Source organism: Salmo salar, chromosome ssa26, assembly GCF_905237065.1.
Source record: "Salmo salar chromosome ssa26, Ssal_v3.1, whole genome shotgun sequence".
NCBI classification, from domain to species: Eukaryota; Metazoa; Chordata; class Actinopteri; order Salmoniformes; family Salmonidae; genus Salmo; species Salmo salar.
Genome location: NC_059467.1, coordinates 42,851,553 through 42,878,855, shown reverse-complemented (window position 1 = coordinate 42,878,855; position 27,303 = coordinate 42,851,553). Strand labels below are relative to the sequence as shown.

Here is a 27,303-nt window from a genome sequence, read left to right as displayed (position 1 = left end):
TGATAGGAACATGACGGAATGATAGGAACATGACGGAATGATAGGAACATGACAGAATGATAGGATCATGACGGATTGATAGGATCATGACAGAATGATAGGAACATGACAGAATGATAGGAACATGACAGAATGATAGGAACATGACAGAATGATAGGAACATGATAGAATGATAGGAACATGATAGAATGATAGGATCCTGATATATTGATAGGAACTTGATAGATTGATAGGATCATGATAGATTGATAGGAACATGATAGATTGATAGGAACATGATAGATTGATAGGATCATGATAGAATGATAGGAACATGATAGAATGAAGGAAAAGAACATGAAGAATGAAACAGGACCTGAGGGTTGATAGATGATGAATGATAGACATGATGAAAACATGAAGGTTGATGGGTTGATAGGAACATGATAGGTTCATGATAGATTGATAGGAACATGATAGATTGATAGGAACATGATAGGTTCATGATAGATTGATAGGAACATGATGGGTTGATAGGAACATGATGGGTTGATAGGAACATGATGGGTTGATAGGATCACGATAGATTGATAGGAACATGATAGGTTCATGATAGATTGATAGGAACATGATGGGTTGATAGGAACATGATGGGTTGATAGGATCATGATGGGTTGATAGGATCATGATAGGAACAAGATGGGTTGATAGGATCATGATGGGTTGATAGGATCATGATAGGAACAAGATGGGTTGATAGGATCATGATGGGTTGATAGGAACATGATAGATTGATAGGAACATGATAGGTTCCTGATTGGTTGATAGGAGCATGAAATGGACTGTGGAATTTGACAGTATAGGTTGTGTCAAGGTTGATTTTCACTCGCACAAACATTTCCATCAGGGCGGGGTGCTTGGTCGAGGCGAAGAACATTTAATAGGCTAAAACGCTAATTAACGCTGAGCTATAGTATATCCCCTGAAGACACGTCAGCTCTTCAGTAATATGATCAGATTTTCTGGAATGTGCTCCACTTCCGATGCTTGAAGAGATGATTTACTCTGATAGAAGTGGCATGTCAATACTACGAGCCCAATATGGGCTGAGCAAAGTCCTTTAAGGCAAATATGAACACAAGCACCCCATTCTGTCTCTTTGTAGTGCTGTACAACAAAACCTCCAGTACATTGGAATCACATATAGATTCACCTGTTGCACACACGTTTATCCTTACCCTACCTCTGCATGCGAGATGTAAACGTGCCAGGGTGAACGCGTGCTGCACAGGCTTGATTTCTCATTACTATGCCAGTCCAATACTGAGCTCTGTGTTCATTACTATGCCAGTCCAATACTGAGCTCTGTGTTCATTACTATGCCAGTCCAATACTGAGCTCTGTGTTCATTACTATACCAGTCCAATACTGAGCTCTGTGTTCATTACTATGCCAGTCCAATACTGAGCTCTGTGTTCATTACTATGCCAGTCCAATACTGAGCTCTGTGTTCATTACTATGCCAGTCCAATACTGAGCTCTGTGTTCATTACTATGCCAGTCCAATACTGAGCTCTGTGTTCATTACTATACCAGTCCTCTACTGAGCTCTGTGTTCATTACTATACCAGTCCAATACTGAGCTCTGTGTTCATTACTATGCCAGTCCAATACTGAGCTCTGTGTTCATTACTATGCCAGTCCAATACTGAGCTCTGCGTTCATTACTATACCAGTCCTCTACTGAGCTCTGCGTTCATTACTATACCAGTCCCATACTGTGTTCATTACTATACCAGTCCTCTACTGTGCTCTGTGTTCATTACTATACCAGTCCCATACTGTGTTCATTACTATACCAGTCCCATACTGTGTTCATTACTATACCAGTCCCATACTGTGTTCATTACTATACCAGTCCCGTACTGAGCTCTGTGTTCATTACTATACCAGTCCCATACTGAGCTCTGTGTTCATTACTATACCAGTCCCGTACTGAGCTCTGTGTTCATTACTATGCCAGTCCCGTACTGAGCTCTGTGTTCATTACTATGCCAGTCCAATACTGAGCTCTGTGTTCATTACTATACCAGTCCCGTACTGAGCTCTGTGTTCATTACTATACCAGTCCCATACTGTTCATTACTATGCCAGTCCCATACTGAGCTCTGTGTTCATTACTATACCAGTCCAATACTGAGCTCTGTGTTCATTACTATGCCAGTCCAATACTGAGCTCTGTGTTCATTACTATACCAGTCCTCTACTGAGCTCTGCGTTCATTACTATACCAGTCCCATACTGTGTTCATTACTATACCAGTCCTCTACTGTGCTCTGTGTTCATTACTATACCAGTCCCATACTGTGTTCATTACTATACCAGTCCCGTACTGAGCTCTGCGTTCATTACTATACCAGTCCCATACTGTGTTCATTACTATACCAGTCCCATACTGTGTTCATTACTATACCAGTCCCGTACTGTGCTCTGTGTTCATTACTATACCAGTCCCATACTGTGTTCATTACTATACCAGTCCCATACTGTGTTCATTACTATACCAGTCCCGTACTGAGCTCTGCGTTCATTACTATACCAGTCCCATAGTGTGTTCATTACTATACCAGTCCCATACTGTGTTCATTACTATACCAGTCCCGTACTGAGCTCTGCGTTCATTACTATACCAGTCCCATACTGTGTTCATTACTATACCAGTCCCATACTGTGTTCATTACTATACCAGTCCCGTACTGTGTTCATTACTATACCAGTCCCGTACTGAGCTCTGTGTTCATTACTATACCAGTCCCGTACTGAGCTCTGTGTTCATTACTATACCAGTCCCGTACTGAGCTCTGTGTTCATTACTATACCAGTCCCATACTGTGTTCATTACTATACCAGTCCCATACTGTGTTCATTACTATACCAGTCCCTTACTGTGCTCTGTGTTCATTACTATACCAGTCCCTTACTGTGTTCATTACTATACCAGTCCAATACTGAGCTCTGTGTTCATTACTATACCAGTCCCGTACTGAGCTCTGTGTTCATTACTATACCAGTCCAATACTGAGCTCTGTGTTCATTACTATACCAGTCCAATACTGAGCTCTGTGTTCATTACTATACCAGTCCAATACTGAGCTCTGTGTTCATTACTATACCAGTCCAATACTGAGCTCTGTGTTCATTACTATACCAGTCCCATACTGTGTTCATTACTATACCAGTCCCATACTGAGCTCTGCGTTCATTACTATACCAGTCCCATACTGAGCTCTGTGTTCATTACTATACCAGTCCCATACTGTGTTCATTACTATACCAGTCCCGTACTGTGCTCTGTGTTCATCATTTTGATGGCAAGATCCTGGAATTATTCAGGCTCTGCTGTCCGTTTGCTTGATGGTGTGAAATAATGATGGTTTATCTTTGTGTGTCCAAGTGATGGCAGGCTGCTCCTCTAGCGTCAAACTACTGTGTGACAGCGGGGCCTCTGTAAACGCAAGTGATTTTGTGAGTATTGATGTCCAATTCATTCACACCTATTGATCTATAGTGGAGAAAAGTCAACATTTTATTTTGTAAGTTGGGTCACTTGCACAGCAAATCAACTGAAAATCTCTCACTGTCTTGATTGTGATAAAAATATATATTTCAATGCACTTGTACTGCCAGGGTTTAGGTTTTGTGAGAAGAATACCATTGTGGTGGGAAATATGAACATGCAGTCACACATACATTCTGTCTCTTTATAATGCTTTACAACAACTCCAATACACTGTAATTATTCATCACATATAGATTACACCTGCTGCTCTGTTTATCCTTAACGGACTACAGTAGTAATGAGATCATCATCACAGCCGTGAATCACTAGCTCTGTTCTCTCTGTCTCTGTGTGTGTGTCGGTGTGTGTCTGTGTGTACTGCAGGATGGGCGGACACCTCTGGTGCTGGCTACCCAGATGTGCCATCCACACATCTGCCGGCTGCTGTTGGAGCGAGGGGCCGACATCGCCATCCGTGACAAACAGAACAAGTAAGCTCGTCCACCCAGGGTCCACAAAGCATCACAGCTAGCTACTAAATGAAATGTATTCAAAGCTTCACTTGTTATTTATTCACTTACAGTGTGCGTTGATGGGGTTCAGTTGCAGTGTGCGTTGATGGGGTTCAGTTACAGTGTGCGTTGATGGGGTTCGGTTGCAGTGTGTGTTGATGGGGTTCGGTTGCAGTGTGCGTTGATGGGGTTCAGTTACAGTGTGCGTTGATGGGGTTCGGTTGCAGTGTGCGTTGATGGGGTTCAGTTACAGTGTGCGTTGATGGGGTTCGGTTGCAGTGTGCTTTGATGGGGTTCGGTTGCAGTGTGCGTTGATGGGGTTCGGTTGCAGTGTGCGTTGATGGGGTTCGGTTGCAGTGTGCGTTGATGGGGTTCGGTTGCAGTGTGCGTTGATGGGGTTCGGTTGCAGTGTGCGTTGATGTGTCAGTGATGCATCTGTCTGGCCTCTATAGACTTTGTGCTTTGTAGCCTACTCTTCAATGCATTTCATTATGGATGCAATTCAATTATTCATATATCTTTGTGTGTGTGTCTGTGTGTGGTGTGCGTGTGTCCAGGACTGCTCTGACCCTGGGCTGTGAGTATGCCTGTAAGGACGCGGTGGAGGTCCTTCTGAAGAGCGGCGCCGACGTGACAGCCGTGGACAGCTTTGGCCATGACAGTTTCCACTACGCCCGCCTCAGCAAGAACCAGGATCTGGTCAACCTTTTCAAGACCTACCTCGACAACGTCACCAAAGGTCAGAGCACGGCTGTGTCCCGATTTGACCCGTAGGACCTATGACCTATGCCCTAGGCACTCCTGTAGATGTGCTTTTCACCCTGTGTGAGGGCTGCCCTGTGGACAAAGGCCACATTTCATTTTCCTTTTTAAACTGTCAGCAATTTTCAAAACTGTGAAACGTGTTTAATCGACTTCAAATACTATAATCATCGTCCATGCCTGGCAGGGGGAGGGAGGGTTTGATGTTTTTCTGTATCTTTCAAATGAGAACTTGATGTTTTCTTAGCCTCAGTAGGGGGGAGACAGGAGCAGCTAGCCCAGAATGAAGAGGTTCTGAGATGTTTCTATCTGCAGTGTAAGCTGTAACTCAGCCCGTGCCTCAGAAATACAGAAACCACAGGAGACTGACGAAAACACCCATTCAACCAGAAGATCAAAAGAGAGCAAGGAAAAAGTAAAAATAACATGTCTATTGAAAAGCACCAGGTGAAGAAGTCATGCTGCAGAGAAAGTAAAGTTATACACAGAATGAAATGGACTGGGGGAAATTTGCAGCAAAGGTGAAAAATAGGATTGTGCTTTTAGGGAAGGTAACCTGAGTTCAAGTGTGTCAGCTTTCTTCTTTCAGAGGGAATTTATGGTTGTTCATTCAGCGCGGCGTGTGGCTTTGCAGAGTATTTTAATGTGTGTTTTTATCAAGGCTATGTGAAATAGAGTGCATAAAATGTCCCCAACAGATCTCCTTCACATGAACCTTGTGTATAGAGCCATGCTTTTATCAAAGGCTCACTCAGCTAGAACCCTAGGTAAAGGGCCCGCTCAACTAGAACCCTAGGTTAAGGACCAGCTCAGCTAGAACCCTAGGGAAAGGACCCGCTCAGCTAGAACCCTAGGTAAAGGGCCCACTCAGCTAGAACCCTAGGTAAAGGGCCCGCTCAGCTAGAACCCTAGGTTAAGGACCCGCTCAGCTAGAACCCTAGGGAAAGGACCCGCTCAGCTAGAACCCTAGGGAAAGGGCCCGCTCAGCTAGAACCCTAGGGAAAGGGCCCGCTCAGCTAGAACCCTAGGGAAAGGGCCCGCTCAGCTAGAACCCTAGGGAAAGGGCCCGCTCAGCTAGAACCCTAGGTAATTTGCATCTAATCAAATTCCATTCTTTAGCACTTTAGTCTACATTTGTCACAAACTAGAATTGCCTGTTCTCCTAGTATCTGGTGCAGCATCAGCCATTTACCCTACTTAACAATTATCTTGTTGTGGCAAATTGATGTCCTTGGTTTGTGGGAGGCGGCTTTAGATGGCTTCATCGGATTTCTCCAACACCTGTTTGTTTTCACGCTCAGTGCTCATTTGAGATTGGTTTCTCATCAAGTCTTTAATCATCATTACTCTGGCATAATTGCTTTTTTTGCATAAAGTCTTTATGCCCGTGTGAAAGTACTGTCCTTGTATCACTTCATTTCAACTTCTCTCCTCAGTCTCCTGAAAGACTTGGTTATGAGAAAACACATTGTATAGATGAAATCATAAACGATATGAGTGACCGGCTGCTCTGATGTGTGTAAGCGGACCCTTTAATTGTTTCTCATTGTATCCACAGCAAAAGAAGCTGCCAAGATGGAGCAGAAAAAGCGACAGGTAACAACGCACCACTCACTTTAATTGCCAACCTTCATACTGATTTCTGTGCATACTGATTTCTGTGCATGGAGATGAACTATCAGATTTAAAACAACACACATCTCCATAGAAAAGATCTCCTATGCCCTAGGGCAATGCCTCTTTCCTGCTATGTTGCCTTTTGAGCTGTTGATTAGACTGTAGTTATTATTGAGCTGTATAGTAATCGCTTGACATTTCAACTGTTATTTTCTCTGGGTGAATCCATTGTTTTAAAGGTGAGACGGCTCATAGGCTTACCAAAGGTTTGATGTGAGCTCCATCAAGCAAATAGGATGGGGTTTTATTATTGATTCTGTTAACACTTCCTCATCAAGGCACTTCCTGGGTCATGTGTTCTGTATACATGGGGCGATAGACGGTATCTGTGAGTTCTGAACGAGCCGATCCCAACAATACTTCTTAAGTTCAGTTTCTGCTCTATTGAATCTGACCACATTCACCACTCATTGATTTAATATTGAATCTGACCACATTCACCACTCATTGATTTAATATAGAGACGGTCACAAGTGTTTTTACAAAATCACTGTTGTGTTGAAGCTGTTTGCTTAGTGGTGTATTATCATACGGTAAACAGTGAGTTGTCATGTTTTAAACTTTCCTGTGGAGGCCAAGTGACTCACACTCTGACATTCAGTTGGACATTACTGCCACCTAGTGATGAGATGGATAATCGTAGTTCATTCCCTAATGTCACCACCACCAGAGATACTGTATATAAGGAAATCTCTTACTCTGCTACCACTAGCCATCAGCCCCCCCCCCAGGCAATCATGGCTAAATGATAACCTGTGTGTCCACAGCACTCAGTGGAGATGACTGAACAGGCCGAAGCCAACGTGAGGGTGAGTACAATTGTTTTTCTCTGCGTACATTCAATATTGAATTTGATAGGCTGGCTACATTGAGTTTGACCTCGTAGTCCTTTGCGATGGACAGGGATGTAATTACCCAGTCTGAATGTATGAGGACATTAAGCAAGATGTACCCAGCAGTATATAGGGGAATCTATAGGCTGGCCTGAGCATCAGCGTGACATGATTCTACAATGTCCAGGATAATTGAAGGTACTAGTGAATTTATATTTACTATTGGATCTAATTAAACAGATCTATAGATGTTTTCAACTCAGCGGTTACTGTCCGCCCTGAGATTGGAATGTTGGGGGTTCGATCCCAGGTCAAGTCATACCAAAGACTCTAAAAATGGACCTGATGCCGCTCTGCTTGGCACTCAGCATTAAGAAGATGGATTGGGGGTAAAGGTGTCTGTATGCTTCCCAGCTGAAACAATTGGGGAAGAGTTTGTGCATATGTTATATATTGTGCCGTTTTTGTTACTTTTGGACTTCGTTGAGGGTTTTTTCGGCTGTTCGGGCACACAGTGTTTTCTAGAGGCAAGCCAAGTTCGGAGCCGAGGTCTACGCCCTTTCGTCGGTGATTGGTCAACAGTAGGGGTTCTTCAATGAGAGAGAACTCGTTTTCATACACATTTTTTCATTGAGAAATATTACACCAAATATCTTAGATGTAAAATTGCGCGACTATGATCTTCTTGGCAAAAACGTCAAAATGAATTTCTTCAGATATCTTAGATTAATTCTGACTATTTTCAGTAAGTGTATACTGGCTACGGCATCTCAAAATGGACAAACAGTACTATTGCTGCGTTTTTCTCATTTTTAAAGCGAATGTCTTTTAAGAGAGTATACAAGCAACTCTCGTTGGGTTCGGGTTGCCGAGTTCAGCTAGGCGCCAGCCGAACCGAGGCATGCTGACGCGTTAAGGCCCTGTGACAGACTAGCATCCTGCCCAGGGGGTGTACATGTACTTCAAGCTGACTCATGCTACAGAAACATTTGATAGGATCCTGCCCTGTGGGCTGTTCTGGCTTGGAGAAGGGTTACTTAGAGATTTGTGTGATTTGACTTGTAAATGGATTGTGACTTGTAATGGTGTGTGATGTTTGTCAGGACCTGGAGAGACAGAACGAGAGCCAGCAGGAGACTCTGAGGAAGTTTCACCTGGAGCAGAGGGCTCTGATGGACAAGGTCAAACTACTGCAGCAGCAGCTCAGTCAGGTACCACACACACACACACACACACACACACACACACACACACACACACACACACACACAGAGAAAGTAGTGTAGACAACTTCTAGACCAACACGGAAAGTCACAGAGAAGAGAATCAAACACAGTTTGTGCTTCAAGAAAAACATAAGAACTTGGACGGTGACAGGCACTATATATGGTAATGAGTTGTTTGTCAAACCCTCTGATACTTAACTTGTAATCCTCTATATCCTGTGCAGGAAAAACATACAGTTGAATGCATCCATAAAGAGGTAAGAACAGCCACATAACTCAATTGTTTGGGGTGGGAAGAAAAAATGGAACATTTTATCTATAGATTAGAGAGAGGAATTAGCATGCCTGTTTGTTTGTGGATGTGTGGGTGTTTGTGAGAATTTGGAAAGATTTGATTGGATACCATGCCATAGCTGTATTCATCTGAAAGTTATTGTCCTCAAATGCAACTAAAGTTGCAAGGCTGTTGATCTGCTCTAAAGCTCCACGTTGTTTTTGTGCTGAATTAGAGGGAACAGCTGAAGCTCTTACTGAGTGCCAAAGACAGGGAGGAGGGGGCTCGGGCCCCGGAGACTGTCAAGGTTCAGCTCAGGAGCCACATGGTGAGGGACCACAGCCAAATGCCAACCCTGTTACAGCATATGAAATCATCATGGTTTTTTACATAATAATAATAAGAGCACGTGCTTAGGTTGTCTAAGGTTCTGCGTGAATGTGAACATAATGTATGTTCTATGTGTTTTCAGGGGGACTACTCTGGCCAGTCTGTTATCAAAGGTGAGTGAGCTCTCTTTAAATTTGCATCTCTTATTCTCTGATATGTCAATCAGAGGACCTGAATTAAAAAAGACCTCTTCTGAATCATCTCTGTATTTGTTCTGGCAGGAAAAGACAATGTCCTCGTCAAACAATCTCACAGCCTGGATTCAGCGCAGGTAAACCTGACTTCTTCGTTTTTCTAGACCATTATGGCCCGCAATGAAAAGGTAACTGTCATGAAGTAGACCATTCTAGTCCAGTCAGCAACCATGAGCTTATCAGCTCTCTGACAGCCAAATAAACGGCTGAATTCTCATTTCGTCCTGTCAGCTGTTTGTCCCCCAGCAAATGAGAGATTTATTCTCTTAAACCACTGCAGGTAGTTTTTAAATTTTGGGCTCAACTTTTAAATTGATATTTTTTTATCCTATTGTTGCCTTCACATCTTCTCAGTATTCTCGTGTTGCTATAGTGGAACTGACTAAGTCAGCTCTCATTGCAAAACCAATATTGGACTGACACTGCTGTGAGTGAGAAATAGGTGTGCGAAGTGTATGTAAATTGCACAATCATGAAATTTTTGTTCCTGCTGTAGGTGCTGCAGTCGTCCGGTCTTTCGCACTCACTGTCCCGTCCCCTGGAGCTTGCGGGACGTCCTGGCGTGGGCTGGGACCCAGTCGAGGAGGTGGAGGCCCTGCGGCGCGAGCTGGAGACGGTGAGGAGGCGGCAGCAGACTGCCGAGGAAGAGGCTCTTCGTCTGCAGGCGGCACTGGCCCGCAAAAGCCAAGAGTGCCAAGAGCTGGCCCAGAGCCGGGAGACCATCCAGCGGCAGGCAGACCGGCAGGTCCAGGAGCTGGAGGAGGCACTGGGGGACGTCCAGAAGAGGATGCTGGACTCTGAAGCCAAAGTCAAGCAGCTCCAGGCCCACGTGGTGGCGGTCAAGGAGCACCTAGGAGGCCAGGCGGCCGACGAGCTCCGTGCCCAGCTCCACGATGTCAAGGCCAAGTACGAGGGCGCCTCGGCCGAGGTGGGGCGCGTGCGTAACCACCTGAAGCAGAGTGAGAAGGCCCTGGAGGAGTACAAGAGCAGCGAGGGCCAGCTGGCGGTGGAGGCAGAGCGGCTGGGCCTGGAGCTGTCCGCCTTGCGGGAGGAGAGGGATGAGCTGGCAGAGGCTCTGCTGGACATGGAGGCCCTCATTAAGGAGACCCAGGCACGGCAGGGAGAGAAGGTTGTGCCTGCAGAGAAGTTCGACAACATGAAGAACCTGCTGAGCAATGCGGTGGATGAGAAGGAGCGTCAGCTGGCAGAGCTGCGGGAGGACTATGACCGTGTGCTGGAGGAGGTGGCTGAGTTACACAGGGAAATGGACAGCCAGCCAGCCCAGGCCGGGACAGGGGCGGTCCCCCTGCAGGAGCATGAAAGGATGAGGACGACCCTGGAGGAACAGAGTTCCTCCATGAAGAGGAGGCTGGCGGACATAACTGCCAAGAGCCAGGCACTGATCCGCCAGGTAGAAGAGGGTGAGGAGGAGCGGGAGATGCTCCAGGAGCAGCTGGAGGAGCTCAATAGCAGGGTGGAGGCCAACTTCATCCCCCTCAAGGCCCACGAAGAGGCCAAGAGCGCCCTGGAGAGAGCTGTGGAGGAGCTGGAGGAGAGGCTGGTGGAGGCCGCAGAAAGGAACGGCCAGGCCGAGGTGCAGATCCAGAGGCTACAAACGGAGAGGGTCACCCTGTGTGAGAGCGTCACCAGCCTACAGAGTGCTACCGTGCCCTCCGAGAAGTTCCAGAGCGAAGTGGGTGCCCTGAATGCTCGCAACGCTCAACTGGTGAAGGAACTGGAAGTGCTCCAGAAGAGGTTTGAAGAGAGAGAGAAGGAGCTGGCCCAGGTCACTGCCAAGAACCAGTCTCTGAAACAGAGCCTAAATGGAGAGTACGTGTCCAGAGAGAAACATGAGCAAGTGAATACGGAGCTGAGTGCTGCTTTGGAGAAGACCAAGGCTGAGCTCTCCAAACTGGAGAAGGAGGGCAAAGAAAGTGAGGAAGAGTTGCAGAAGGTGAAAGAGGGTAGTGCAGAGTTGAAAGAGAAGCTGGAGAATGTTCAGGTGATGATAGAAAATGACTATGTGTGCCTTATAGACCATGAAGCTGTAAGGGTTAAGTTGAGCAATGCTGTTGTTGAGGCGGAGCATCGGGCCAAAGAGGCATTGGCAAGCTACCAGTCTGCCCAAGATGGGACAGTAAAGCTTCACCAAGAAATGGAGGCGCAGAAGAAAGAACTAGACACCATCCAGGAAGCTATCCAGGCCAAGTTTGTCCCGTTGACTGCCATAAAGGAGAGGGAGAACTCCTACAACATCAAGCTAAAAGACTTGACAGGAAAGCTCTCGGAGATGCAAGAGAAGTACAACCAGGAGAAGTTGGAGGGGGAACGTCACAAGCAGGAGAAAGAGAAACTGAAAGTGCAGATGGAGTCTGTGCAGCAGAGAATGGAGACAGGCTTTGTCGCCAGTGAAAAGCACAAGGAAGTGGAAGATGAGTACAGGGGTAAAATGGAGGAGCTGACGCTGAGGTTGGTGGACCTGGAGCAGCAGTACAAAGACGTGACTGTGCAGCGGGCAGAGCTGGAGGAGCAGAACGCCCTGTGTAACACTGATATCCAGAGCCTGCAGCAGCGCCTGGAATCCGAGTCGGCCCGGCTGGAACACTATGAGGCCGAGCACCGAGCCCTGAGGGGCACCATCCACCAAGCCCAAGACGAGTGCCAGAAAGCCAGGGAGGCCCAGCGTGGGGAGGCCCAGAGGGCCTGCGCCTTGGAGAAGGAGCTCCAGGGATGCTCCGAGGACCAGGCCGTCCTCCTGCAGCAGCATGCTCAGGCCAAGGAGGCCCTGGAGGGGCAGGTGGCCCAGCTACTCGCTTCCCTTCGCCAGGAGCAGGAGACCAGCGCCCAGAGGGCCCAGAATGTGGCAGCCCTGCAGTCAGAGCTGCTCCGGGCCACCCAGGCCCTGGAGGAACTTGGAGGCAGAGAGGACCAGTTGAGCCAGCTGAAGTCCGAGAAACAACGTCTGCAGGAAGAGACGGCGGCGTTGGGTGAGAGGCTATCTGGGCTGGCGGAGCAGTGCGAGGTGCTCCACCATGAGGCGGCTCAGGCCAGGGAGGACGAGGGCAGGGCCAGGGAGGACAAGACCAGGGCCAGGGTTGAAACTGAGGCCCTGCAGGAGAAGAGCAACACCATGGATAAGGAGATCCGGGAGCTGAAGGAGAGGTACGAGGAGTCGCTCAGCACCATCGGGGAGTTCCAGAGGAGGATCCAGATGTCGGCGGAGCAGACCGAGGTCAAAGACAAGAAGGTAGGAGAAATATTCTGCACTGAATTGTTGGCCATTTTTAATATGAATAAAATCAACCTAAATGTGCATTACCAGCCAAAAGTTGACACCCCTACTCATTCAAGGGTTTTTCTTTAATTGTACAATTTTCTACATTGACATCAAAACTATGAAAGAACACAAATGGAATCATGTAGTAACCAAATAAGTGTTTAACAAATCAAAATATATTTTATATTTGAGATTCTACAAAGTAGCCACCCTTTGCCTTGATGACCGCTTTGCACACTCTTGGCATTCTCTCAACCAGCTTCATGAGGAATGCTTTTCCAACAGTCTTGAAGGAGTTCCCACAAATGCTGAGCACTTGTTGGCTGCTTTTCCTTCACTCTGCAGTCCAGCTCATCCCAAACCATCTCAATTGGGTTGAGGTCAGGTGATTGTGGAGGCCAGGTCATCTGATGCAGCACTCCATCACTCTCCTTCTTGGTCAACTTGCCCTTACACAGCCTGGAGGTGTGTTTTGGGTCATTGTCCTGATAAAAAAACAAATAGTCCCACTAAACGCAAACCAGATGGGATGGCGTATCGCTGCAGAATGCTGTGGTAGCCATGCTGGTTAAGTGTGACTTGAATTGTAAATGTATCACTGACAGTGTCACCAGCAAAGCACCGTCACACCACCTGCTTCATGCTTCACGGTGGGAACCACACATATAGAGATCATCCATTCACCTACTCTGCGTCTCACAAAGACACGTTGGTTGGAACCAAAAAATCCCAAATTTGGACTCCTCAGACCAAAGGACAGATTTCCACTGATCTAATATCCATTGCTTGTGTTTCTTGGCCCAAGCAAGTCTCTTGTTATTATTGATGTCCTTTAGTAGTGGTTTCTTTGCAGCAATTGGATCATGAAGGCCTAATTCACGCAGTCTCCTCTGAACAGTTGATGTTGAGATGTCTGTTACTTCAACTATGAAGCATTTATTTGGGCAGCAATCGGAGGTGCAGTTAACTCTAATGAACTTATCCTCTGCAGCAGAGGTAACTCTGGGTCTTCCTTTCTTGTGGCGGTCCTCATGAGAGCCAGTTTCATCATTAGCGCTTGATGGTTTTTGCGGCTGCACTTGAAGAAATGTTCAAAGGTCTTGACATTTTCGGGATTGACTGACCTTCATCTTAAAGTAATGATTGACTGTCATCTCTTTGCTTATTTGAGCTGGACTTGCTCTTTTACCAAATAGGCCAATCTTCTGTATACCACCCCTACCTTGTCACAACACAACTGATTGTCTCAATCAGAAGATAAGAAATTCCACAAATTTACTTTTAACAAGGTACACCTGTTAATTGAAGTGCATTCCAGGTGACTACCTCATGAAGCTGGTTGAGAGAATGCCAATAATGTGCAAAGCGGTCATCAAGGCAAAGGGTGACTACTTTGAATAATATCAAATACATTTTGATTTGTTTAACACTTTTTTGGTTACTACATGATTCCATGTGCTATTTCATAGTTTTGATGTCTTCACTATTATTCTACAATGTAGAAAATAGTAAAAAAAGAAAAACCCTGGAATGAGTTGGAGTCTCAACTTTTGACTGGAACTATATATGGTAAGCGTACGGTAGTATTTACAGTTGGTAAGATCTCAATTTCTCAGTTTTTAGTTCTGTTAAGAAGTTTGGCAGTTTTTCTGGCAATACTTGGTCCGTTGATATGAGGTTTTCTAAATATGTAGATGGTTATGTATATTCTGGTGCTAACAGCTTTGTGTGTGTTTCAGATCAGCGAGCTGTTGACGGATGTGGAGAGACTGAAGCAGGCCCTCAACGGTCTGTCCCAGCTGGCGTACGCTGGCAACGCTGCACCCAATAAGAGACAGATGCAGCACATCGACACACTCCAGGCCCAGATCAAGAGCCTGCAGCAGCAGCTGGCTGTGAGTGTGTGTATACACACACACACACACACTGCAGATGTAGTGGATGGCAACCAGTTGTAGCTAACCTAGCATTTCTGTGACATTGCCCTTATTTGACAGTTTAAAAAAATACATACACACAGGACATACCTGTACATTTTAAAACTTGTCAGGGATGACACAAAGTAAATGACTTATTTCTGTTGTGGTCCCTTAAATTGTGTGAAGCTGTAAGAATTGACTTGCCTACATAGTGTACATACTTGATTGTATTGACATATTATACTCATGACAGACGATGTCCTATAACATGGTGTCATGTCAGTACGCTGCACTAACACCATAATCACTCAGTACTCTCTGGCTCCAAACATAATGAGCCTCGTTAGTAGGGACGAAAGCATTTTTTCAGTCCAGCGTTAGTTACCGATAATGGGATGTCATTATCTTGGTTAATTACCTTGATGACATAGAGGTTTGGTCCAGACATGATTGATCCTCGTCCCACAGTTAGTTAGTGGAAGTGAACCCGTTCTCTGTGGATACATCAGTACATCAGAAAGAACATCTGTGTCAGTGCTCTTACAGTGCATACCAAAGACTCTTTGTCTGTTGTATAATTACAGTAACACTCTCGCTGTGTGGTATTACAGCTGAGCTGGAAACTATGCGAGACTGAACAAAACACATGTCTGTGCACCTGATTTTCAAGGACGGCCTCTGCCGTCCTCTCTGTCAGCTCACTCTGAGCCTTTGAAATGATGGAGGCAGAGAATGAACTGGTGTACTTTTTTTGAAGTCGTGTCTAGCAGCTAGCCAGAACCCAGATGAAAAGAAAACGAGGTCCATATTAGAATCCTGAAAACATCATTACTCATGCTCTGATGTGAACCCACGGTCAGGCCCATGGGTTCACATCATGATTTGGAGTTCGCGTTCTTGGCTCTTTCGTTCGATGCTGGCAGTCTTCAGGAAAATATGGACGCCATCTATTTTGCTGTGAAAGACAGGCGTATTTCAGAGGTGCTTGGTAAGGTGGAGTCAGGCAGGCGGAGTCCCTTTGTAGTGTCTGCCAGGTCAGCCCATAGTGGGCCTGTACTCATGTCTCTTGTTCTCTCTCTTCTTCTCTCTCTCGCTCTTCTCCCTCTCTCCCCCTCTCTCTCCTCTCCCCCTCTCTCTCCTCTCCCCCTCCCCCCCATCTCTCTCCCCCATCTCTCTCCACAGGATGCTGAGAGTCAACACAGAGAGGTGGTTTCAATTTATAGAACTCATCTCCTCAGTGCAGCACAGGTCAGTGTGTGTTTCTTTTAGTTAGTGATTTTTTTCTAGTTAAAGTTTAATATAACACACATTTTTGTTGCTCAACGACTTCATGAAGACAAATAATATATCTGAAAATAAATGTGATTGTTGATACGATAGCGTCCTAAATGTCTGAGGCTGATGACACCATTAAGACTGGCCCATAGACCACACTGCTGACGACCCCAGTAAGACTGGCCCATAGCCCACACTGCTGACGACCCCAATAAGACTGGCCCATAGCCCACACTGCTGACGACCCCAGTAAGACTGGCCCATAGCCCACACTGCTGACGACCCCAGTAAGACTGGCCCATAGACCACACTGCTGACGACCCCAATAAGACTGGCCCATAGCCCACACTGCTGACGACCCCAGTAAGACTGGCCCATAGCCCACACTGCTGACGACCCCAGTAAGACTGGCCGATAGACCACACTGCTGACGACCCCAGTAAGACTGGCCCATAGACCACACTGCTGACGACCCCAGTAAGACTGGCCCATAGACCACACTGCTGACGACCCCAGTAAGACTGGCCCATAGACCACACTGCTGACGACCCCAGTAAGACTGGCCCATAGACCACACTGCTGACGACCCCATAGACCACACTGCTGACGACCCCAGTAAGACTGGCCCATAGACCACACTGCTGACGACCCCAATAAGACTGGCCCATAGCCCACACTGCTGACGACCCCAATAAGACTGGCCCATAGCCCACACTGCTGACGACCCCAATAAGACTGGCCCATAGCCCACACTGCTGACGACCCCAGTAAGACTGGCCCATAGCCCACACTGCTGACGACCCCAGTAAGACTGGCCCATAGCCCACACTGCTGACGTCCCCAGTAAGACTGGCCCATAGCCCACACTGCTGACGACCCCAGTAAGACTGGCCCATAGACCACACTGCTGACGACCCCAGTAAGACTGGCCCATAGACCACACTGCTGACGACCCCAGTAAGACTGGCCCTTAGCCCACACTGCTGACGACCCCAGTAAGACTGGCCCTTAGCCCACACTGCTGACGACCCCAGTAAGACTGTGGCCCATAGACCACACTGCTGACGACCCCAGTAAGACTGGCCCATAGCCCACACTGCTGACGACCCCAGTAAGACTGGCCCATAGCCCACACTGCTGACGTCCCCAGTAAGACTGGCCCATAGACCACACTGCTGACGACCCCAGTAAGACTGGCCCATAGACCACACTGCTGACGACCCCAGTAAGACTGGCCCATAGACCACACTGCTGACGACCCCAGTAAGACTGGCCCTTAGCCCACACTGCTGACGACCCCAGTAAGACTGGCCCTTAGCCCACACTGCTGACGACCCCAGTAAGACTGGCCCTTAGCCCACACTGCTGACGACCCCAGTAAGACTGGGGCCCATAGCCCACACTGCTGACGACCCCAGTAAGACTGGCCCTTAGCCCACACTGCTGACGACCCCAGTAAGACTGGCCCATAGACCACACTGCTGACGACCCCAGTAAGACTGGCCCATAGCCCACACTGCTGACGACCCCAATAAGACTGGCCCATAGCCCACACTGCTGACGGCCCCAGTAAGACTGGCCCATAGCCCACACTGATGCCATAACTGTGAAATAGGGGACAAGTGGATAATCTCAAACCGTTGTTGTTTCTCCCAGGGCCACATGGATGAGGACGTCCAAGCCGCCCTGCTGCAGATCATCCGCATGAGACAGGAGTTTGTCTGCTAAAAGTCCATTCAGCAACAACAAAACACTACCTGCTGACTCAAATCCACCATTCACACAGCCCCAGCTACAGAGCACCCCCCCGCTGTGGCCCCTGTGGGCGCCTGGCGAGTTGGAGTGTGTGTTGGGATTGTGTGTGTCTGTGTGTGTGTGGGAAGAGATCCATGTTAGTATTGAAACATAATCCTCCCTATATGTCTAGATTGGTTTGTGTGTTTCAATAGAACTAAGACCAAGTGTTGTGGGTGGACATAGATATACAGTAGATACAAGGTAAGGGTAGATAGACAGGGTAAGGGTAGACGATGGGTTGTACCTTAGCTAGGTGGATAAACCTCAGCATAGGTGATGACTCAGTGGGATACTGTAGCTGGTGACCAATAGAATGTACTAATATCATTTGAAAACATGAGCATGATGAACTGCCTATGCAGGCCTTTCTCTTTCTGACTACTCTGTTAAGGCTTCATGAAACAGGATATTCAATGCCTAGCTGGCAAGTCTCTGAAAGGAAACTCTTCTTAGATGGAATGTATGTACATCTCCTCTAGGGCTATATGGGTTAGCATGATATAGGGTATTGTGTGGTGGGGTGATTGGCCACTGCTTAGATAATCCTCCTGACGTCGCAGCCGTGAAACGGATCTGAAAACACAAGCAGAAAAATCTGCTGTTAACTCACATTCCCCCGTGGCGATCGACTCCCTCCCGTCTTTTCGTCTTCATCTTTTGAGGTTCTATGGTTAATTCTAGAACCATGCCCAGGTCATTTCAAACCGGAACCCCCTGAAGTTACCTACTCATTCAGTTTGGGAGCAGGACTCCTCCATCTTGGGGCATTGGGCAAAGCGACTGTTTCCCTAAAGGTCCAAACTTTATCTTGATTCTTTTCACTGAATCGTACACTCCTCAAACAGTCTCTTTAAGCCATTGACCCCACACAAACAAGGTGAATGTGGGGCTCCGCACATTCTGGATTTGACTCGAGGAGTGTTTGCAAACAACACTAGCCCAATCTTAAGACGAACCTTAACCTTAACCCCTACCATGAACCTTAACCCCTACCGTTATGGTGGTCACAGATCTGAAGGAACAGGATAGAGTCACTGTCTTAAACCTATCACGGCAGCCTGCATGTTGATGACTTGGAGCAATCTGCATGTTGCTTACACCTATCCAGTCCTCCTTCAGATCGTCAAAAACACACCAGAGAGTCAGAGGCTGGGAGTTGTGGACAGGGGTTCCTAGTGTTTGCGGTGCAGTGTTTCCTGTTGCAGGAGCGAGAGTGCCCTCTAGTGGCGAGACTTGGCAGGCCAAGTTGACTGATGTATTCATTTGACTAGCGTTTTTTGTGTCTTGTCGTGGTTCATTTTAGTGGTGTCTGAGAATGGAGCAAGTCTCTTCTGCCTTTACACTGATATCTTTTTCATGGCTTTGTACTACTTTCATTAATAAACAACATTGGTGTAACAATAAAATTCAGCAGGTCTGGAGTAGAAAGACACAGAACACCCTTCTTTAGGGAACAGTTAGGATGTCATTTTGTAGGGATACTACGAATCCCTCTATTTATATGGATTGAGAAGTCTAATGTTGCGTCTGAAATGGCACGTTATTCACTATATAGTGCACTGCTTTTGACCAGGAGGTCTAAAGTAGTGCACTGTGTAGTAGGGAATAGGGTTACGTCTGGGACACACGTTTGCTTAGCGTAACAATATGAAGAAGCTCAGTGATGCTTTTGTCTAACATGCTTTGCAAAGCATATAGAAATATATCATGAATCAGTTTCCTACTAAATCCTCTATATACTACTGCTATCAAACAATTATCAAGTTACTAAAATGTGATTTCTGAAATGTCATTTTGAAATGAACATAAAACAGATTAATTTAAAATTAGATTATTTTTGTTTTGTTTTTATTTCAGGATCATGGAATAAATCTGTCTCCAATAACAGAATTTACAAGTTGAATCCAGTTATTTTAAATCTAGACCAATCTGTTGAAATTGGTTTCCTTTTTTCTTCTTGCAAGGATGTATTTTTGTTTGTGAATTAGTGTTAAAAACATAAATAAAAGTGCCTAACTTAGAGATGTCTTGTTGATTTCCTTATTCCACACAATATGAAGACACAATACGATGCTTCAATATACTTGGTGATGGTAATGTAATGATTGAGCCAGCACAGTACGGGTTTGGGTCGGCCCTATAGTGGGAATCAGCCAGCACAGTACGGTTTGGGTCGGTCCTATAGTGGGAATCAGCCAGCACAGTACGGGTTTGGGTCGGCCCTATAGTGGGAATCAGCCAGCACAGTACGGTTTGGGTCGGTCCTATAGTGGGAATCAGCCAGCACAGTACGGTTTGGGTCGGTCCTATAGTTGGGAATAAGCCAGCACAGTACGGTTTGGGTCGGTCCTATAGTGGGAATCAGCCAGCACAGTACGGTTTGGGTCGGTCCTATAGTGGGAATCAGCCAGCACAGTACGGTTTGGGTCGGTCCTATAGTGGGAATCAGCCAGCACAGTACGGTTTGGGTTGGTCCTATAGTGGGAATCAGCCAGCACAGTACGGTTTGGGTCGGTCCTATAGTGGGAATCAGCCAGCACAGTACGGTTTGGGTCGGTCCTATAGTGGGAATCAGCCAGCACAGTACGGTTTGGGTCGGTCCTATAGTGGGAATCAGCCAGCACAGTACGGTTTGGGTCGGTCCTATAGTGGGAATAAGCCAGCACAGTACGGTTTGGGTCGGTCCTATAGTGGGAATAAGCCAACACAGTACGGTTTGGGTCGACCCTACTCTGGCTGGACCACTCAAGGACATTCTGAGACTTGTCCCGAAGCCACTCCTGCGTTGTTTTGGCTGTGTGCTTAGGGTTGTTGTCCTGTTGGAAAGTGAACCTTTGACCCAGTCTGAGGTCCTGAGTGCTCTGGAGCAAGGCCCTTCTCCCTCGATTGATCAGACACAATCCTGTTTCGAGCTCTACGGACGATTCCTTCGACCTCGTAGCTTGGTTTTTGCTCTGACATGCACTGTAAACTGTGGGACCTTATAATAGACAGGTGTGTGCCTTTCCAAATCATGTCCAATCAATTTAATTTACCACGGGTGTGGACTTGAATCAAGTTGTAGAAACATCAAGGATGATCAATGGAAACAGGATGCACCTGAGCTCAGTTTAATAATGAATGAACATATATTTCAAAAAATCTGTTTTTGCTTTGTCATTATGGGGTATTGTGTGTAGATTGATGAGGGGAAAAATAATTAAAATAATTTTAGAATTAGGCTGTAACATAACAAAAAAGTGGAACAAAATCAAGGGGTCTGAATACTTTCCAAATGCACTGTATAGTGGGTATCAGCCTGTAACAGTGCAGTTGGGGTCGGCCCTATAGTGGGAATCAGCCAGCAACAGTGCAGTTGGGGTCGGCCCTATAGTGGGTATCAGCCAGTAACAGTGCAGTTGGGGTCGATCCTATAGTGGGAATCAGCCAGCAACAGTGCAGTTGGGGTCGATCCTATAGTGGGAATCAGCCAGTAACAGTGCAGTTGGGGTCGATCCTATAGTGGGAATCAGCCAGTAACAGTGCAGTTGGGGTCGATCCTATAGCGGGAATCAGCCAGCAACAGTGCAGTTGGGGTCGGCATCAGCCAGCAACAGTGCAGTTGGGGTCGGCCCTATAGTGGGAATCGGCCAGCAACAGTGCAGTTGGGGTCGGCATCAGCCAGCAACAGTGCAGTTGGGGTCGGCCCTATAGTGGGAATCAGCCAGTAACAGTGCAGTTGGGGTCGGCCCTATAGCGGGAATCAGCCAGTAACAGTGCAGTTGGGGTCGATCCTATAGTGGGAATCGGCCAGTAACAGTGCAGTTGGGGTCGATCCTATAGTGGGAATCAGCCAGTAACAGTGCAGTTGGGGTCGATCCTATAGTGGGAATCAGCCAGTAACAGTGCAGTTGGGGTCGGTCCTATAGTGGGAATCAGCCAGTAACAGTGCAGTTGGGGTCGGTCCTATAGTGGGAATCAGCCAGCAACAGTGCAGTTGGGGTCGGCATCAGCCAGCAACAGTGCAGTTGGGGTCGGCCCTATAGTGGGAATCAGCCAGTAACAGTGCAGTTGGGGTCGGCCCTATAGTGGGAATCAGCCAGCAACAGTGCAGTTGGGGTCGGCCCTATAGTGGGAATCAGCCAGTAACAGTGCAGTTGGGGTCGGTCCTATAGTGGGTATCAGCCAGCAACAGTGCAGTTGGGGTCGGTCCTATAGTGGGAATCAGCCAGTAACAGTGCAGTTGGGGTCGATCCTATAGTGGGAATCAGCCAGTAACAGTGCAGTTGGGGTCGATCCTATAGTGGGTATCAGCCAGTAACAGTGCAGTTGGGGTTTATCCTATAGTGGGAATCAGCCAGTAACAGTGCAGTTGGGGTCGATCCTATAGTGGGTATCAGCCAGTAACAGTGCAGTTGGGGTCGATCCTATAGTGGGTATCAGCCAGTAACAGTGCAGTTGGGGTCGATCCTATAGTGGGAATCAGCCAGTAACAGTGCAGTTGGGGTCGATCCTATAGTGGGAATCAGCCAGTAACAGTGCAGTTGGGGTCGATCCTATAGTGGGAATCAGCCAGTAACAGTGCAGTTGGGGTCGATCCTATAGTGGGAATCAGCCAGTAACAGTGCAGTTGGGGTCGATCCTATAGTGGGAATCAGCCAGCAACAGTGCAGTTGGGGTTTATCCTATAGTGGGAATCAGCCAGTAACAGTGCAGTTGGGGTTGATCCTATAGTGGGAATCAGCCAGTAACAGTGCAGTTGGGGTCGATCCTATAGTGGGAATCAGCCAGTAACAGTGCAGTTGGGGTTTATCCTATAGTGGGATCAGCTAGTAACAGTGCAGTTGGGGTCGATCCTATAGTGGGAATCAGCCAGTAACAGTGCAGTTGGGGTCGATCCTATAGTGGGAATCAGCCAGTAACAGTGCAGTTGGTTTATCCTATAGTGGGAATCAGCCAGTAACAGTGCAGTTGGGGTTGATCCTATAGTGGGAATCAGCCAGTAACAGTGCAGTTGGGGTCGATCCTATAGTGGGAATCAGCCAGTAACAGTGCAGTTGGGGTCGATCCTATAGTGGGAATCAGCCAGCAACAGTGCAGTTGGGGTTTATCCTATAGTGGGAATCAGCCAGTAACAGTGCAGTTGGGGTCGATCCTATAGTGGGAATCAGCCAGTAACAGTGCAGTTGGGGTTTATCCTATAGTGGGAATCAGCCAGTAACAGTGCAGTTGGGGTTTATCCTATAGTGGGTATCAGCCAGTAACAGTGCAGTTGGGGTTTATCCTATAGTGGGAATCAGCCAGTAACAGTGCAGTTGGGGTTTATCCTATAGTGGGAATCAGCCAGTAACAGTGCAGTTGGGGTTTATCCTATAGTGGGTATCAGCCAGTAACAGTGCAGTTGGGGTTTATCCTATAGTGGGATCAGCTAGTAACAGTGCAGTTGGGGTTTATCCTATAGTGGGTATCAGCCAGTAACAGTGCAGTTGGGGTTTATCCTATAGTGGGAATCAGCCAGTAACAGTGCAGTTGGGGTTTATCCTATAGTGGGATCAGCTAGTAACAGTGCAGTTGGGGTTTATCCTATAGTGGGATCAGCCAGTAACAGTGCAGTTGGGGTTTATCCTATAGTGGGAATCAGCCAGTGTCGTGTCTTTGGGCACCATTAAACTGAAGACATGATTATCAATTAACTCCCTGTAATTATTATCACGCGATCAAACTGATTCATCGTTTAATTGTAATTAACTAGGAGATCGGGGCACCCAGGAAAATATTCAGATTACAAAGTTATAATTTTCCTAATATAACTTTCCTACATTATAACATTATATATTATATTATAGTATAGGCCGATTATCTTCTGGTTTAAATGGTGTATTTTACCTCGCGTCCAGTCTCATTCCAAACGTCGTAAATTGTTGTATCTGCACGAACCCAGTCATTACTAAAATCATCCATACATCAATTGTCTTAAAATCATTTATTTACTAAACTAAGTAATTCACATAAAGTAAACAAACAGTAATTATCATCACAAAGAATTGGTAGAGTAATGTGCCCTAGTGGCTAAACAGGCATGGCTGGTGTCTTGTAGAACAATGGGTCATAAAATGTTCAGCTGAGGAGGTACACAGAGTTCATCAATATTAACAATTGACAATTGAACGCTCACTCATTCGGAAACAATTGCAATCAATATATATTTACGCTCAGTGTGTCGTCGGGATCCTTGTTGGAGCGTCGTTCTGTTGGAGAGTTTTCTCTCTCTCTCTCTCTCTCTCTCTCTCTCTCGGTTAGAATGGATCTTTCAAAGCGACATTCATTAATGTCGTCATAGAATGGATGTTTCGTTGGTCTTCGCGTTCAATGATATAATTTACTTAGCTGCAGACTAATAATTAATATCAAAGACTTGTTCTTATTCTGTCGGTATCGATAGTCTAAAAGTTAACCACGTGGTATAGTTCACTTTCAGTAGAGGAATTGGATGGTCAAACCTATTGGCCAACTCGCAATGGAGTGGAGGCCGGGTCTATTAGACTAGTAAGTCAGAGGGGGTTTTATAGTGAACATAGAACAGGCTTGTCAAATGACGCCTGGTCCTGTCTGTGTCCCTGGGGGCGTGCCGATGACTGAGTTAAGCTTGGTACAGAAATACAATTCTATCACATTAACATCAGTACATAGCATCTCAATGTATTACAAATAGCTTTATCCTTATTAATACATTCCATACAACCATGTGGATGCTAGTCTCATCGCTGAGGCTATTATATAAACCGTTTTATGGTAATATGGCTATATTGTCTCTTCTGAGTATCACAAAATTGTACCAAGCGGACCAGTTCGTAGCTGGATTCTTCACCAATCTTTCATACCTTCTCCAGAACACAAATGTCGCTTGGCTCCCCAATTCTGTGAGTTGGAAGAATTTCCTGTGTCTCTCTATGGGCCATGTGGCAAGAGATTCTCCTCTTAGAGTTTTTACAACCCTTTCACACAGGGCCTGGGTGGGGGGAGGTAGGTTGGGGGATGGTGCAAAGGGGGGAGGGGGTCAACTGTCCTCCCTGTACTCAAAGAGGCCAACGTCATGACACCAGTAACAGTGCAGTTGGGGTTGATCCTATAGTGGGAATCAGCCAGTAACAGTGCAGTTGGGGTCGATCCTATAGTGGGTATCAGCCAGTAACAGTGCAGTTGGGGTCGATCCTATAGTGGGTATCAGCCAGTAACAGTGCAGTTGGGGTCGATCCTATAGTGGGAATCAGCCAGTAACAGTGCAGTTGGGGTCGATCCTATAGTGGGTATCAGCCAGTAACAGTGCAGTTGGGGTCGATCCTATAGTGGGAATCAGCCAGTAACAGTGCAGTTGGGGTTTATCCTATAGTGGGAATCAGCCAACTGTGTGGTGGGTAACAGAGGAGTGAGTTAACCATGTTATAGGCAGTATGGTAATGCTATCCTGTCCCCTGTTTCCTCTGGTACTGCTAGAGGCTCTCTCTCTTATTCTCTATCTCTCTCTCTCTCTCTCATTCAATTTGCTTTATTGGCATGATGTAACAATGTATATATTGCCAAATCTTACTTTGGATATTTACAATATTAAAACAATAAGAATCCAAATTGTCAACGGGACAACAGTAACAACAATAACCAAGGGTAAAGATAACCGTTCATTGAACAATAACAATAAGCATACAGTAGAAGACATGTGCAGGTTGATTGGTCTGTCAGACACTGTCCCTCATCTTATGGCAGGCAGCAATGTAGTGCGCTGCCAACCCACAGCTCTCTATGTCCTCCCCCAACAACACAGGTAGCCTATCCTCATTAGAGAGGTCTTTGAAACCTTCAATAAGGGTTTCAAAATTGGGGAAATGACACTCTATAATTGTCTTTTGTTTTAGAAATTTTGTCAGGAAACGCAGCTCCGTCTCAGGTTCTGCTGTGGTGCAGTGGTTGCACAGCCTTTCCTCAACAGGAAGCCAGTTTTTCCTGTGTCTACCCTTCTCAATGGCAAGGCTGTGCTCACTGAGCCTGTACCTTGTCAAGGTGTTTCTAAGGTTTCGATCAGTAACCATGGTCAAATATTTAGCCACGGTGTACTGTTGATTTAGGGCCAGATAGTACTACATTTTACTTGTGTTTCCCAATAAGCAATGTAGTTTTGTTTTGACTGTGTTGTAATTTGGTTTATTCTGATTGATTGGATGTTCTGGTCCTGAGGCTTCAGTGTGTTAGTAGAACAGGTTTGTGAACTCAGCCCCAGGACCAGCTGGATGAGGGGACTATTTTCTTTGCTCAGCTCTTGGCATTGCAGGGCTTGGTAATGATGTGAGAGGGGGTCAGTTTCCAAAACTTAATTGCTCTTTTTTGAGTTTTTATTATTAGTGGATATTGGCCTAATTCTGCCCTGCATGCATTGTTTGTAGTTTTCCTCTGGACATGTAGGAGAATCTTACAAAACTCTGCATGCAGGGTTTCAATAGGGTGTTTGTCCCATTTGGTGAAATCTTGTTTTGCGAGTGGACCCCACACCTCGCTGCCATGAAGTGCAATTGGTTCAATGACACATTCAATTAGTTTTAGCCAAAGGTATTTCAATTAGAATGAATTTTTTAATGGCATAGAAGGCCCTGCGTGCTTTCTCTCTGAGTTCCTTCACTGCTCATTAAGGTGTCCAGTTGAGCTTCTTTTTAAACCTAAGTAATTGTAGTGTGTACAGTACTCTATATATTTTGTACCAATTGAGAACTTTGGTCTAATTCCCTGAGATCTGGATCTTCTCTGGAAAATCATTATTTTTGTCTTTTTGGGGTTTACTGCCAGGGCCCAGGTCTGGCAGTACTGCTCTAGCAGGTCCAGGTTTTGCTGTAGGCCATGTGCTGTGGGTGACAGCAAGCATAGGTCATCTGCAAAGAACAGCCATTTAACCTCTGAATTGTGGAGACACCAGGGGATGAGGATTTTCCTAGAATTTCTTTTCCCTCATCCTCTCTCATCCTCTCTCTCATCCTCTCTCTCATCCTCTCTCTCCTTCTCATCCCCTCTCTCTCTCCCCCTCTCTCTCTCTCTCTCTCTCTCTCTCTCTCTCTCCCTCTCTCTGTCTCATCCTCTCTCTCTCTCCCTCTCTCATCCTCTCTCTCTCATCCTCTCTCTCTCATCCTCTCTCTCTCTCATCCTCTCTCGCTCTTTCTCCTCTTCCCTCTCTGAGTGGGAGCAGTACAGTTCATGTGGTTTCACTTTAAACACAATCAACCCTGGAATGAGAGAAAGAGCCTCATACAGCTCTCACTTTTATCTTGTAGCTCTTAGACTGATTGATTCTCTTCTTTACCACGTTTAGTTTTTCTTCAAAGTGAAGAGATACAGTACATCTCACTACAGAATAACCTTCCTATTTGAAACAGGTTAGGGTTAGAAGTCTAGCTTCTCTGGGATCCTAATGGAAGCCTCAGGTTGGTCCAGTACAATATGGATGACTTGGTTTAGAAGTTGTATGTCTGAATATAGTCAGATCTAACAGCTTCAGTGTAAAATGGCCTGATGTGGACATTAGTCTTCCAGCAGTATAGTACACACTGTAGAATGTCTTCCAAATTAGAGCAGAGCCTTTTTATTAAAACCTTATACATCCTCACCCTGC

At 46.3% G+C, this 27,303-nt stretch overlaps 1 protein-coding gene across 2 annotated transcripts in view; it reads left to right on the top strand.

The window, feature by feature from the left end:
* Positions 1–19,697, top strand: part of LOC106587897 (uveal autoantigen with coiled-coil domains and ankyrin repeats protein) — an 82,524-nt gene extending 62,827 nt beyond the window's left edge. Inside the window, exons 6-19 of one of the 2 annotated variants that reach the window (XM_045708917.1) lie at positions 3,435–3,505; positions 3,924–4,030; positions 4,609–4,790; positions 6,372–6,409; positions 7,258–7,299; positions 8,427–8,534; positions 8,774–8,806; positions 9,059–9,151; positions 9,296–9,326; positions 9,435–9,484; positions 9,904–12,654; positions 14,424–14,579; positions 15,786–15,851; positions 17,535–19,697. In XM_045708917.1, the coding sequence (XP_045564873.1) occupies positions 3,435–3,505; positions 3,924–4,030; positions 4,609–4,790; positions 6,372–6,409; positions 7,258–7,299; positions 8,427–8,534; positions 8,774–8,806; positions 9,059–9,151; positions 9,296–9,326; positions 9,435–9,484; positions 9,904–12,654; positions 14,424–14,579; positions 15,786–15,851; positions 17,535–17,606 (3,800 nt within the window). In that variant the 3' untranslated portion in view covers positions 17,607–19,697. Of the gene's footprint in view, positions 1–3,434; positions 3,506–3,923; positions 4,031–4,608; positions 4,791–6,371; positions 6,410–7,257; positions 7,300–8,426; positions 8,535–8,773; positions 8,807–9,058; positions 9,152–9,295; positions 9,327–9,434; positions 9,485–9,903; positions 12,655–14,423; positions 14,586–15,785; positions 15,852–17,534 lie in introns of both variants that reach the window. The other variant, XM_045708915.1, reaches the window with a different exon arrangement.
* The last annotated feature ends 7,606 nt before the right edge of the window (positions 19,698–27,303 follow it).